The sequence below is a fragment of the Sceloporus undulatus genome, chromosome 2, assembly GCF_019175285.1.
Source record: "Sceloporus undulatus isolate JIND9_A2432 ecotype Alabama chromosome 2, SceUnd_v1.1, whole genome shotgun sequence".
NCBI classification, from domain to species: domain Eukaryota; kingdom Metazoa; phylum Chordata; class Lepidosauria; order Squamata; family Phrynosomatidae; genus Sceloporus; species Sceloporus undulatus.
In genome coordinates this window covers 43,585,625-43,599,312 of record NC_056523.1, presented here as the reverse complement: position 1 = coordinate 43,599,312, position 13,688 = coordinate 43,585,625, and the positions used below count along the sequence as shown (strand labels likewise).

Genomic DNA, 13,688 nt, shown 5'->3' with positions numbered 1-13,688 from the left:
CCTAGTACTTAGCAAAAACTGGTATTTGCTCAGTACTGTTGAATATGGCTGAACTCCAAAGACCTGCTCAGGCTTGCCCAGCGAATTTTTGACTTGTTTTCTTTTGACAGCCCAGGTCACATTAAACTGTTTTGAAACTCCCCTCACTTTCAAAAGCAACTGGTCATGAGACACAGCAGGTTGTTATGGATTTATTTATTAAAAGGGCAGTTTGTTCTTTGATGTGATTAAAGTGAAGGTTCACAAGTATTAAGAGAAGGCACCCTTTTTAAATATGTGGAACTGACCCGAAAGACAAGGTCAAGCATTTGAAATAGTTTTACAACGCTCAGTTAATACATTGGGTAATCACAGACACATACATATATATGTATACATACACTCTCATACTCATACATGTCTAGACTAAAACAGATTTATTTATTTCTCAGAAAAATGTAACGCATCTTCCAGTGAGTATTTGATTTGTTCAAGTTATACCAAGGCTTCTTAAAGAGATATGTTTCTGGGGTTTTGTGAACCTGATTAAAAAAAAATACTGTTTTTTTCTTCAATTTTCTTGTTACTTTGAAAATTATTTTTGTCAACAATATTATTAAGGCATTGTTTCACTCCAAACCAGTACAGGATGGCATGGAATGCTACTCATGTCATCAGATAATATACCATGACAATATTTCCAAGTAAATAAAATACTTGGTATGCAAAATTTTCTGTTTTATGTGCATTCATTGGTGAAGGAAGCCTATAACTTTCATCAGACTCTAAAAGGAGTCCATGCCCCCAAAATGCTAAGAGCCACTGATTTAGACTGAAATTGTGTCAACTACATAAAACTTGTTTTGAAAAGATATTTTAGTAAAAAATTAACTAAAAACTGAATATTAGCAATACAACCCTATGTATGTCTGCCCTGATAAAAGCCCCACTGAATTCAGTGGAACCACTTCTCAGGCGCATTACAGACCGCCCAGAAGGCGCAGTCTCGCACCGCTGCTGGTTGCTGTGCCTGGGAACTGCAGCATCCAAACCACGCGGTTCCCAGACACAGCAAAGAAGAAGTGCCGAAATGGCGCTTCTTCTTCCACCCGGGATGTGACGCCGCAAGGCGCTACTCGCACTCACGGTGTCACATCCGGTGCGCGACATGCGGATGCTATGCATCCAGCACGTAAAGATAGCAGCACTCGTGTGTATTGGGCACCGCCATCTTTACGCCCTCGTCATGTGCTAGGGGTGAGGCCGGTGTGGACGCTAGGTCCTCGTCCAACCCCTAGCACGTGACGGGGGCACCGGAAGAGCCCGTCTGTAACGGGCCACTGTTGATTTTAGGACTGCAAATTTATCCTGGAGAGGGGCAAGCAGAAAAGGGACAAAAGGAACAAACTCAGATATTGCATTTGTCTTTTTAAATTAGACTGACTTTTCCTAATAGAAAAATGAAATTTTAAAATGTTAAAGATCATTTAAAAAATACTTTTTTTGTCTCAGCTTGTAAATTTCACTTCATGAAAAGTAACGAGTATTTCCTTTGTTTTATGTATTACTTATGAAATAAATAATTGTGTAACAATATAAGAAATCAAAAGTTTTCTGGTTTCAGATGTTGTCATAGTTCTAATGTATTATTATATTATTATTATATTTATTTATATCCTGCTTTCCCTTGAAAATTGGGACCCAAAATGGCTCATAATTTACAAGAACAATACCATTAAAAACATACAAAAGTGGGTATTAAAATAGAATAAAACTGCAGTGCGCCCGCACCATATGCATGTGCACCTGTCTGCTCCCTCAGGACCTCCCATGTTTTACCTTAGAGCCAGAATGACATCTATACCGGCACCAACTGGGCCTCTAATGGGAGGGTATTCCAAAACTGGGAAGCCACAGCAAAAAAAGGCCTTTCCTATCTGCTCCCTCCGTTTATTGCCCACCACTCCAAAGAGACCTCAGTTCTTATGCACATCCACATAAGAAGAGGTGCTCCTTCGAGTACACAGGTGTAAATGTCTACTTAAGGCTACAGTCAATCTGACCAACTGCCAAAGTCCACTGATTCTAACTATCAGAAAGTATGCTTAAATGTTTTTCTTAACATGCATTGCAGTGTTACTCTCATGCCTTCAATGATTCAGTTTTAGAGAGCTAGTGTCTTCCTACACGGAATCTATTCAAGGCTCCTGCTTCTCATGTCTCTGCTGTCATTTTCTAGCATACTCCAACACATTCATCTGGGTTGCCACTGCTGAGAAAGAGCATCAATTCTAGTTCTCTCATATTTGCAGCTGACCTAGCCCTGTCTCAACAATACCTGCCACTACATCTTTTGCCAGCCATACACTGAACAAATCATAAGAGGCTGTTCATTTCTGTCTTGTGTTGAAGGACACTAGTGCATACTACTTACATTTAGTAGGCAACAGTGTTAGAACTAGCTTACAAAACTCACAGTGCTCCCAGATGTTTTTAATACTCTCATAAAATCCTTTTTAAAACTTTGCCACCACTGTCTCATTACATAAGTTGCATCTTTGAAAAAACAAACAAAAGATTACTCCACAGATTTCTAGAACATCCACTACAGTAGTTCAGACCTTGCAGCCATTTCAGAGTACTAGGTCTATCTTCTATTTCTCAAGGTCTGTGATGTACCTTTACATTTCCCAAGAGAATAAGAGACAGGGCAGTCACAGACTCTTGTACCATTTCTTTTTGCAGCTCTGTCACCTACATCTTTTCCCACCTGTTATATCGGGCAAGAATCCAGGTATGCTGCAGAGCATGTGGGGAAAGGAAGCAGACCACAGGAACAAGAGAGAAATTAACAAAATAAAGACTGCAGCTCCTTCACCTCCCACTGTCTTTGGAAATGTAAGGCTACATGTGTCTCAGCACTGTCAGCATTGCTATATTTACATCTACTAGTAAATCTTGAAAACTTAGAACTGCTTTACAATCTTTTCTGTGTTTTGTTTACTATTTCTCCCCATTTACCAAAGGAGAAAGGGACTGAGGAACATTACTCAACCTTACACAATGAATCTGCAGACAGCTTGGACTTCAGATGAATTTACTGTTTTTTAAATACCACATAAAATGAAATTTGTTAACAATGAACAAGGCTGTATGTGGAAATCTCAGAATGTATTAAGACAAAGCCCAAGCTCGGAGCTTGTACTCACATGTAGTTTATTCAGCAACACAGCGTCGGTTGTGCTGTTGGCTCCTGGTTTTGCAGCTTTCCAGAACTGTTTCTGTGCAGAATAGCGATTCATGGGGCATAATTTAAAAAGGCAATCTACAATGAGACACAAAAGAAAATAGTATTCTAGCCATAGGTGTATATAATTCTGCTTTTTATAGATTACAAAATGCTGCATACTGTTCTTTTAATACCCAATGCACCTATATTTTGGAGAGTGTTTACAACTCTAGTGATTTCTGCTGAAGGATACGCATGTTTCTGGTATAAAAATATTATGTGCCTATGTGGTTTATGGAATATAGTTAATTTAGTGTTGTCTTGTCCTTTTAATACCTATATTTGCATTTTTGTTTGTTTTTAGCCCCTGAAGAAGGCCTTTTCTCATACAAGCTGAAATGTGTCAGGCTACTTTAAAAAGAATAAATAGTTGACCATCTTAGAGCATGTGGTGCTCTAAGTTCTGGTATTGCATTTTTGTGTATGTGAGAGAGCTCACGGAGAAAGGCAATAATAATTAAAACACAAAGTTGTACATTCTGTCAGAAAAACCTTAACTTTGAAATTCCAGCAATATACAGCCAATGACCAATAAATGAGGTTGAAATATTACTTCTGGGACACTCTCACCACTTTAATCTTTTATCGGAAGGAGTGAAATAGTCCCCCAAATACAGGTGTCAACATGCATTACTGTCTAAAAGCTTATGCAATAGGCCTATCCAAATTCATTCTAAGGAGTGCTGCAACCATTTTGCATTTTCATTGAATTTCCTTTGCAGTCTTAGATGTAGCATAAAGAAATGTGCTCATTCACTTTTAGCATTGTACTTGTGGGAAACAGTCAAATATTTTCTACTGAAAAGTCTACTCGATGAAAATGTAACAAACAGATTTTTATTCAGGTCACTGAAAGACTGGAAACATCAGAATTTCTTCTGTTCAACAGAAACAATTGCCTGGCTTAAACTCTGGAAGCTTTCATCTTGGTAGTTGTGTGTGTGTGTGCCTTCAGGACACCTGTTGACGTATGGTGAACCCATGAATTTAATAGGATTTTCTTAAGGAAGGAATACTTAGAGGTGGTTTTGACAGTTTTTCCCTGAAATATAATCACCTGGTATTCATTGGCAATTTCCCATCCAAGTACTAAAACAGGACTGGTGCTACCAAGATCAGATAGGATCTGGTGCCCTTAGGGTAAAACTCTTATAACCTGAATACAGTTGAGAACAGGGCTGGGGAGTAGTAGTGGTTTTGGGGTTACTTGTCCTACTTGAGTAAGATATTTTTTCTTAATGTTACTCCTACGCCTGTAAAAACCTCTTACTCCTCACTCCTACTCCTACTCCCCAACCCTAGGGAAAAGCCTCAGTTGCTTTGCAAGGCTGGTATGTGTGTGTGTAAATAAGTGTCTTTCTTTGCCTCCCAGTTCCTTCCCCAGTGCAATATAATAAAATAGTTTTTTGGTGTTTGCATGTAAAATATAATAACAGGAACAAATACTGTATATTTGTTACTCCTTATTCCTACTCCTACTCTGTAAAAAAAACTCTTACTCCTTTACTCCTTACTCCTTACATCTACTCCTATTCCCCAGCCCCCAGCGTATCTGGTTGACACACACACACACACACAGAAAGAGAAAGAGAAAGATTTGTTCCTTAAGACTGAATTGCTGTGTACATTTCCATGTCGCTGTTTATACTTCTGTTCTGCAATCACTAGGATTAATTGTTTAAGAGGTTCCCTTAGATCTGTTCTTGTTTTTGTTGTTGTTACAGCTTAGCTCCCACAAATAAAACCTAGTTAAGAGCATGAATTGCCTTTTCAAGCATTCAAACCGAGATGCATACACAATGTATTTAAGGGGCACAGAAACAGGTATCAACTAATTCTTGTCATGCCAAAAGACAAACTTCAGTGGGTTAACTGAGTGGTCTTTGTTCAGCTCTGAAACTTTTTGTCAGCATCTTTTATCCCACCACTGAAACAATGCATCTACACACACATACACACCAGCAGTTGTGCATGTAGAGCAAATGTTAGGTTGCCTTCTTTCACAGCAGCATCATCAATCTCAAAAGGAACACTAGAAAGTACCCATTCTGATATGAGGTGCATCAGGCTGGAAGTTGTTGTTAACTGCCTTCAAGTTTGCCCTGACTCATGGTGACCCTATGGAAGAAACACCTGCAAGCCTCCCTGTCCTCCACTGCTTTGCTTAAGTCTTGAGATTCATGTTTGTGACCTCCCTGATTGAGTCTATCCATCTGGTATGCTGTTTTCCTCTCTTTCTACTGCCCTCCACCTTTCCTAGCATTATTGTCTTTACAAGGGAGTATGAATTCTCATGATGTGGCTCAAGTATCTGGCCTAGCAAAGGAATATTTTCCCCTATAATTTGACAAAACAATGTGAAGTCGAAGGCTTTGATGTTCTAGAAGAGTTCTAGAAGAGTTTATTCCTGATGTTTTGCCAGCAGCTGTGGCTGGCATCTTCAGAGAATGCTGGCATGGGAGTGAGTGGGGTATATATACTACTGGATTAGAGGAAGTGATTTGCATGTTAATCTGTGTATTGTTCTGTTGCTGAATGGCAAGGCGTGTCTCTTTAATTAATGGTCCGTTGTCTGCTGGAAACTTCTCCCCTTTTCGCTCTGGGTGGTTTTCATTTGCATTTGCTGGGTCTTGATTTTGGTGTTTTTCAGGACTGGTAGCCAAACTTTGTTTATTTTAAGGGTTTCTTCTTTCCTGTTGATGTTGTTTGGCTTTTCCTCTTCTTTGTACCGCATGCTGCACGGACCTGGCTCAAGGTATTTAATTATTTGTGTAGCCTGGCAAGCATAGAGGAACAATGAACACAGATAAGATGGCAAAGCAGACAGTGACCTTCTATGGGTTGGTTTGGATTGTAGGCTGGCAGTCACTGAACATCACTGAACTGTCCCACTGGCACAAAGTGAAGTTTGAGTTTTTTGTTGATTTTCTGCAAGTTTCAGACATAATATTAAATAAAGCATGTTTACCAAGAAGCTATTTAACCTGCCAACTTGGGAAAACACATCTAGATACAACTGCTAATGATGTATGGGAATGGGGAGGAGAAGAGGAAAAGACAAGCTCCATTTCAGAATTCAGTGCACCTAATTTTCCCCTCATCAGTTGCTAAGCAACTGATAATGCAAAAATTAAATCAAGCTCTTTCAAAATTGAGTGCTCCAAGTATCCATTAGAACTTCTAGCTGCCAGAAATGCAAAAAATAGAACAGCTGTTCCAACTGCCTCTTTGCAATTATGCAGAAATACAACTTTGGACTGTTATGTAATATGATAGATAATGCAATGTTATATACTGTTGTACAATGTATATCCATTTGGCCATTGTTTTCATATAAAAGTAAAGGAGCAGGGTGGTATTAAGTTGAGGAGGAAAAAAATGCTTCAAGACACTTGCATGCGCATCCAATATCAGAAGACTGCAGAGAACAAATGGGACTATTATCCCAGTTCATTTTACGTTCTTCAGTGGAAGAATAGATTGGTGACAAGGCAATCTCATTACCAATATCACATCTCACAGATAGGTGGACAGATGTTTTACACCTGCGCAAGCACACTCAGCCACACATCCCCTGCTATAAACCTCTGTCAGAAACAATCCAGACTAAATAAAAAACTTTGGCCTGTTACAGACTGCCAAAATAAAGCTGCTTCGGATCTCTTTGGAGGTATGCTGTTTAAATGATGCATGCATCCTAAGAATTCGGAAGCTGCACCAAAGCTGCACTCCAGTGCTTAGGAATGGAGTGTGGCTTTGGTGCAACCTCCGGACTCTTAGGACCCATGCATCATTTAAATAGCATACCTCCAAAGAGACCTGAAGCAGCTTTATTTTGGCAGTCTGTAACAGGCCAACGGAAAGCTTTAGTAAGACCAACACGCACATGCACACAGTGAATATATAGGTTAGTTTTTAATATAGCAGACAATTTGCAGAGCATATTTCAGAATGTAGTGAGTAGATTACAAGTGATTATCATAACAGACAGAGAGTTTACTACACAGAAATGTCTATGAGATGGGGTTAAAATGTACAGGCCACAAGAAGCAGGCATACTTAAAAATCACAGGAATCATTAAGTTTTAAGTGTATCCAACTTGGACTTGGACTAAGGCCATAACAGAATACTATGAAAACCTGTGTTTGTTAATACTGCAAAACAGATTAGGCATCAGCAGAAAGAAACAAGATCATGAATTGAGTAATATATTATTTGTGCTACTCACTAATATGATTAGGTAGGCACATGTGACTTTGAAATCAGCATAATGCCAAGATTGACTCACATTTAACTGCCATCTTTCAGCAGCAATTCTACCCCTACCCTGGCCTTGGGCAACGACTTTGGCCCCGGGGAGCCAAAGTGGAGGCAGTAAGGAGCCAAACAACTGAGTACTCAATGGCCAGTAGCAGATGGAATGGCATGATTGGAAAGGTGATGGGATCAGACAAGAAGGGAAAAGTCTTGATGTAAATTTTATTTTACATACTACTTAGCTCCTTTTTAGAACAAGAGGCAGGAAAGAAATTAGACTGACATACTGTATGTGTCTGCATGTGTTGAGTGTGTGCTCTCATTGTCCATTCTCCCTGCATTTCATAGATCTACAAAACAGAGCCCCCCCCCCCCCCAAAAAAAAAAAGACTAACAGACATAGGAAGTGCAACAAAGGTTAAGATTCCTAGGTGTGTTCTCTCCAGATACTGATGTTTTGAATTTATCCCACTGTTGGATGAAGTGACAGCTGTGACTAGATTATAGGTACACTTCAGGCTGCTATTCTACCATTGCCAATTGAATCAACATGCCAACCATAAATAATTATCATTTCTGCTGGAGGGAAAATGTACTCTTGCACTGTGAGTAGACATCATGGGGTACTGCCAAAAAATTAAGGAAGCATCAGTTTGGTGAATCAAAGCCACCCAGAAAAGCGGCATACATTTAAGATTGCAGAGATTTAGAGATAACCAATGAAATGTTTTAAGATTAACATTTATATTATCTCCCAGACCCCAGTTTTCCATTCATTTTGCTGTGTACTGCGGAAGGGAGCTCATAGAGAATAGTAGGTCCCCATTATAACAGGGGTGGGCAATATTTTATGCCAAAGGTCACAACCAGAAATATGCAGTGGGTTAGGGTCTGCACGTCAGTGGAAGGAATGGGTAAAAATGGTAATGGTACATCCTGAGTTGACAGGTGCACAGGGCCAGGCCTGGCTCCTACACTCTTAAATCCATGGTCTAACCCATTCTCATACATTTGGAAACCAGAGGTCTTCAAAATAATGTTGTTCTTGTCCTTGGTGTCTCAACACGTGGCTTTTACAGGGATGTCTGGGTAAGCTAGGCACATATTGATCATACCAGTCGGGCTACACTCATATTCTACACCTTAATTCCTATCATCCCAAATACAAACTCACAAGAAATGGGTAGCACTCTGATTCCCCCCACATCTTATGTTCACAAACACAGTTCATCAGTTGGAAGTATCATACTAGTTAATGTTTCATGCTGTTTGGCTATAGCTCTTCATCAAATTACAAATAACCATTAAAGTGTAACCCCCCTTTAAAAAAGGTTCATGGGAGACCAGTTTCCAGTGTGGACTACACCAATCTCCAAGCCAAAACTAAGAACAATATATGAAAGACAAGGGGTGTGTGTGTGTGTGTGTGTGTGTTAAAAGGAGACCAGTAGCACAACAGGCAATACTGAAGAAACCTCATTGCCTAGTGATAGTATAGAAGTATGTGATAACTTAATATCTTCTAATTAGATTTTTATTCACAAATCCTGGCCTTGTCTACAGATTTCAGTGTCAGGGTACACACATGGGTAGCTGAACAGGCTCAGAAAATGCAGATCACAGATGTATTTTGCTGCTTCTTTTTAAATAATATGAAACAGGAAAAGTGAATGATATAGATAAAGATAGCTACAGTCTTTCCTTCTCCTTATCGCCTTTCAGCAGTAATCTAATATTTGCATTTTAATGTAAATTGTACATGAGAGTTCAGCTAATGAGAATTTATTCTTATTGGGTATTCTGTATTCAGTGCAGATAACCAAGCAGCAAATAAATATACATTGTCATTGTGGAGGATATAGAGCAACTGTGGCTTCTCTCTTTGATAGGAGCTATTTTTGTGCTTAACACCACAAACCCTCACATGCACTGTTTATAACGGGTATTGCCATCTCTCAGACACTATGATAGCATATATAGTTGCTAACAGAACTGAGGGAAATGCCCAAACCATTAATCCCCTGCTAGAAATGGTGTACTGGTTGGAATCTCCCTCTAGGACCAAAATTAGAGATGTGCCAAACCTTAGGCTTTCGCTTTCCAAGAGAAACCAGCAAACTTGGTGAAGAAGTAAATTGTTGGCAACCTTCCAATCCAGCTAGACATCATTTTCTCTTTCTGCTGTTACTTTGACTCCTTTTTTGGGAAGCCATCCCGTTAGAATCCTTCAGCAAAATGATGCATTAGTGTAGGTAATCAGATCTCGATGCAATGCAATGTACCTGCAGGCAAGCAAAGATATTTGAGAGAAGGGAGGAAATTCTGACTTGTTTTTTTGCACTCCCAAAATTATATTGATAGAAATAATCAGAAGTTTTCTACAATCCAGCACTGTTCTTAGGAGCTAAAGAGGAAGTTGGGGAGAGATAAAGCACAACTTCTATTGTCCATATATTGATCCACAAATTTAACATCAGCCACACATATTGACATCATCAAAACAGACAGCAGTGGTGCATAGAACATGAAACAAGTTTGCAACAGGGTCCTCCCCAAATTCAAAACATTGAGGAATCACGAGATAGCATGTAGAACCCCAGATGGAAGTAACGATTTCTCCATGGAATTCCTGCCCAGGGATGGATGGGGTATGGAGAAAATGACTGGTCCACTGCTTTTGAGACTGAACAGGTACCTAAAGAACAGATGTTAATAATACTCCTCTATCTATTAGCATCTTTGTTTAGTCTTTCAGTAATGTAGTTATCTTAACATTAGCACTTCAGTACAGTAAAGAGTAACAAAGCTGTCACCGCTTGTGCTGGGGGGCAGAAGAATATCTTAAAATAATAATCCTGCCAGTAACCTGTCAAGGAACTATAAGAATAAAAAACACATAACAAAAAGTTAAAGGTAACCCTTAAAGCCTACTACCTTCCTCCACCTAAAGAGAAAATTCATTATTTCTAAATATAACGAGTATATTGTTTGTTAAAGATTTAGTCAACAGACACACCCACACCCACACAACTAAACTGTCATTTTCTAACACACTTGCTGTCTTTTGCTAATACTACTTCCTTATTTTGATAATTCCACTTCTTCATTTTTGCTTACTGGTTTCTTTTGCATACCTCTAAAGTCTGTACAGCATCATAACTTCTGTTTTTCTCGCTGCCTTGTTTAATTTAGATGCTTTTAGCAGGGAAAAGACCTGACTGTTCATGTCTGGAAGAATTCATCCTTCCCTTCCCTCTTCCCCTCTCTGTTAATCCTTCAAATCCTTTGTGGGGGCCCAGGACAACCTACATTAACAACTACAATCTTTTGCTGAGGATCAAAATAGTCTGGAATCCAACACACACTAACCTGAAAGTACCAGTAGATTCAGAGGAGCTTACATCTGAACAGATCCGAAAGGATTGCACTGTTAAGGCATCCTTTGTTACAGACATAACTTGCAAATACTCCACTACTTTTTGGAAAGAATATAGCCAGAGAAATTCACACTCTCTTGATGTTTCAGAGTTTGAAAAACTCTCACTATATATCAAATGTTCTAAGGAAGTATATTGTTAAAAAGAAAGAAGAAAAAAGTGACTAAGAGACTTCATGTGTGCTTAAAAAATAGCCGGATTATTACTTGCATTGCCATTTATTAATTAATATGATTTCACACCAACAACACACATAGCAAGTGCAGGGGGTTCAGCTCACACCAGGTGACACCCGAAACCAGGATAGGGTACACCATACTCCCCAAACATCTGCCTTTGGGCAGAAACGGGCTGTGTTGTTTGCCTGTGTCCCTTAAATGCTGAAGAGATGGGGTGAGTGGAACAAAGCTCATTGGAAGGAGAAAAGAGTCTCAGGATTTTTAAAACTAATTTTATTTAAATTCCTAAACATCACATCTACCAAATTCAGAGCGCAAAACAGACGACATAGGCATAAGTATTAAGTATAAGGATAATGTTGCTGGTTGTTTATGTCACAACTAAGGTAACCACATCAGTGATACCTGGGAATTATGATCCCAGTAACATTAATACAAAAACATACTAAGGATTCTATATGGTGTGGTATGGGAGGAGGTCAAAGGGGGGGGGGGACAAACACCATGATTACCATACTGGGTGACAACAACCCTGACGACACCACTGGTGTACACACTAAGCCAGGCCTAGCTTCCAAGCTACTCATACCTAGGAGCTGAGCCCACTAGACTAGCAAACTGACAACTTGTCCTCTCTCCAGGGTGTTTGTAAGCAACCTTCCTTAACCTGCTGTAGTGACAGGAATCAGGGAGCTCCAGCAAACAACACTGGAGAGTCCCAAGTGGTCCACCCTGCACTAGACACATAGGCAGCTTCAACCAACAGGGAATAAGAAGGGGACATTACTACAGCCATGCTATCTCGTTGTACGAGATGAAGAAGTACCATTACTGTATACTTTTTTTTCTAGAACACAGTACCAGAGTGAAGGAATAAAAACACAAGTACCTAACTCAGTCTGCAATTTGTTAGGAGACAGGCAAGATCATTTTTATTGACTGGAGAATTTGGCCCTACAAAAAAATCTCAGTCTGTTTTTAAAGACTTTACTGCGGCTTTTAGCATTGTCCCTTTATTTTATTCTAATATTTTAAACTGAACTATAACATTGAAACCCCTGAAATATAAGAATGAAGATGCAGTGACAGGATGGATTAATAAAGAAAGAATACTTCCAGAATGTTTGGGAATAATGTATTCAATAAAAACTGTCCCAACCATTTTTGAAATCTTCACTCTGAAGACGTGTCTCTTCATCGCTAGATTACTATGTTAGGAATATTGCTACCATATTTAAAGTTGTATGTGATTTATGCAGCAACATTCCAAAACTAGAGTTTGCATTTAATCCTATGCAATTGTTCTCATCTCACTTCTGTATCCCAAATTGGAAGCCATACGAGAGGAAAACTGTGTGTGAGTGTGGTTTGTTTTTTTCCTGATGCTGTGGGGAAGTTACATGGGGAAAGTTTTTGGGGGGAGGAAAATAAAATAGTTGTATTAGTACTTTCACAGATCGAGAGTCACTTTATTACATTGGAACATAAAAATTGTGGTGCTCAACTGTTTCAGCATTTTTCAGAACCGTGCAAACCTTTCTCTGAGGAGTTGGGTGAGTGGCATTGTGTTTGTTAGAAAGCACAAAACTAGTTGCCCTTTGGATTTCGTCAAATTCTAGGTTCATTGACACAACATAACTGAAAATTGTTCTGCTAAGCCTATTTCGATCCATAGCACTCAGAGTTAACACTGGATATTTCCCTGTTACTGAAAACATCTCCTTAACTCTCGCTTTCGCCGCCGAAGAGAAATGAAAGTGGGAAAATAGTCTCTAAACTAGCAGAACAGCTCTTTCCAAAGCAGTGAGGAGCACAGCTTTACCAAATAAGGCAAGTAAAGCAAATGCCAGAAAAAGCAGGCCCCATTGGGGTTGTGTGTGTTAAAGATCAGACAGCTGGATAACTGAAAATGTAGTATACCCGTATTGTTGGAATGCTTCCAGATGCAAAGAACAAATGTCATAAACCAAGAACGGAAGTAAATGCTGCCAAAAAGGGACGTAACAGGCATGTAACCCAGGCTTTATAAAATTGCCACATATTTTTAGACTGCAGCTAAAACAATGAATGTGTCCAATGTCTTTTTTCCCCCAGTACTGTAACGAAAGCTGAATATTTTCCTACAGGCTTAAAATCCGAAATGCACCCTGGGATGATATGTAGTAAATTAGGCAATCTTGGTGATTCAACACCTCTCTTCTGGCTAGTGTCATTTCCATTATGACATTTGAACAAATAGCATAAAACTCGAAACAAGTTTATTTTTTTATTTTGGTCATCTCAAAATTTAGGCACAAGAAACACTTAGAAAGCCTATCTAGTATCCATCAAGTCAAACTCATCCACACACATGTGTGTGTGGGGCCAAACTATATCATTTGTCCCGGGGTGAGTTGGGAATATTGGCTCCTTGGTGGAATGAGTAGGTTGGGGTACAAGAATTAATTACTATTTTAGAGATATTTTTCAAGCATTTCAAAATAATATAATCATTGTCAAGGCAGCTTTTATATGGGTGTGTGTTCAATTTATGTTTTTTTAACTTT

At 39.2% G+C, this 13,688-nt stretch overlaps 2 protein-coding genes across 6 annotated transcripts in view; one reads left to right on the top strand and one right to left on the bottom strand.

Annotated features, from left to right (window-relative positions):
* Positions 1–13,688, top strand: part of SUMF1 (sulfatase modifying factor 1) — an 891,645-nt gene that overhangs the window by 647,145 nt on the left and 230,812 nt on the right. The window lies entirely within an intron of this gene.
* ITPR1 (inositol 1,4,5-trisphosphate receptor type 1) overlaps positions 1–13,688 on the bottom strand; it is a 276,298-nt gene that overhangs the window by 170,178 nt on the left and 92,432 nt on the right. For all 5 annotated transcript variants that reach the window (XM_042448619.1, XM_042448620.1, XM_042448622.1 and 2 more), the window contains exon 4: positions 3,189–3,304. In XM_042448619.1, the coding sequence (XP_042304553.1) occupies positions 3,189–3,304 (116 nt within the window). The remainder of the gene's footprint in view (positions 1–3,188; positions 3,305–13,688) is intronic.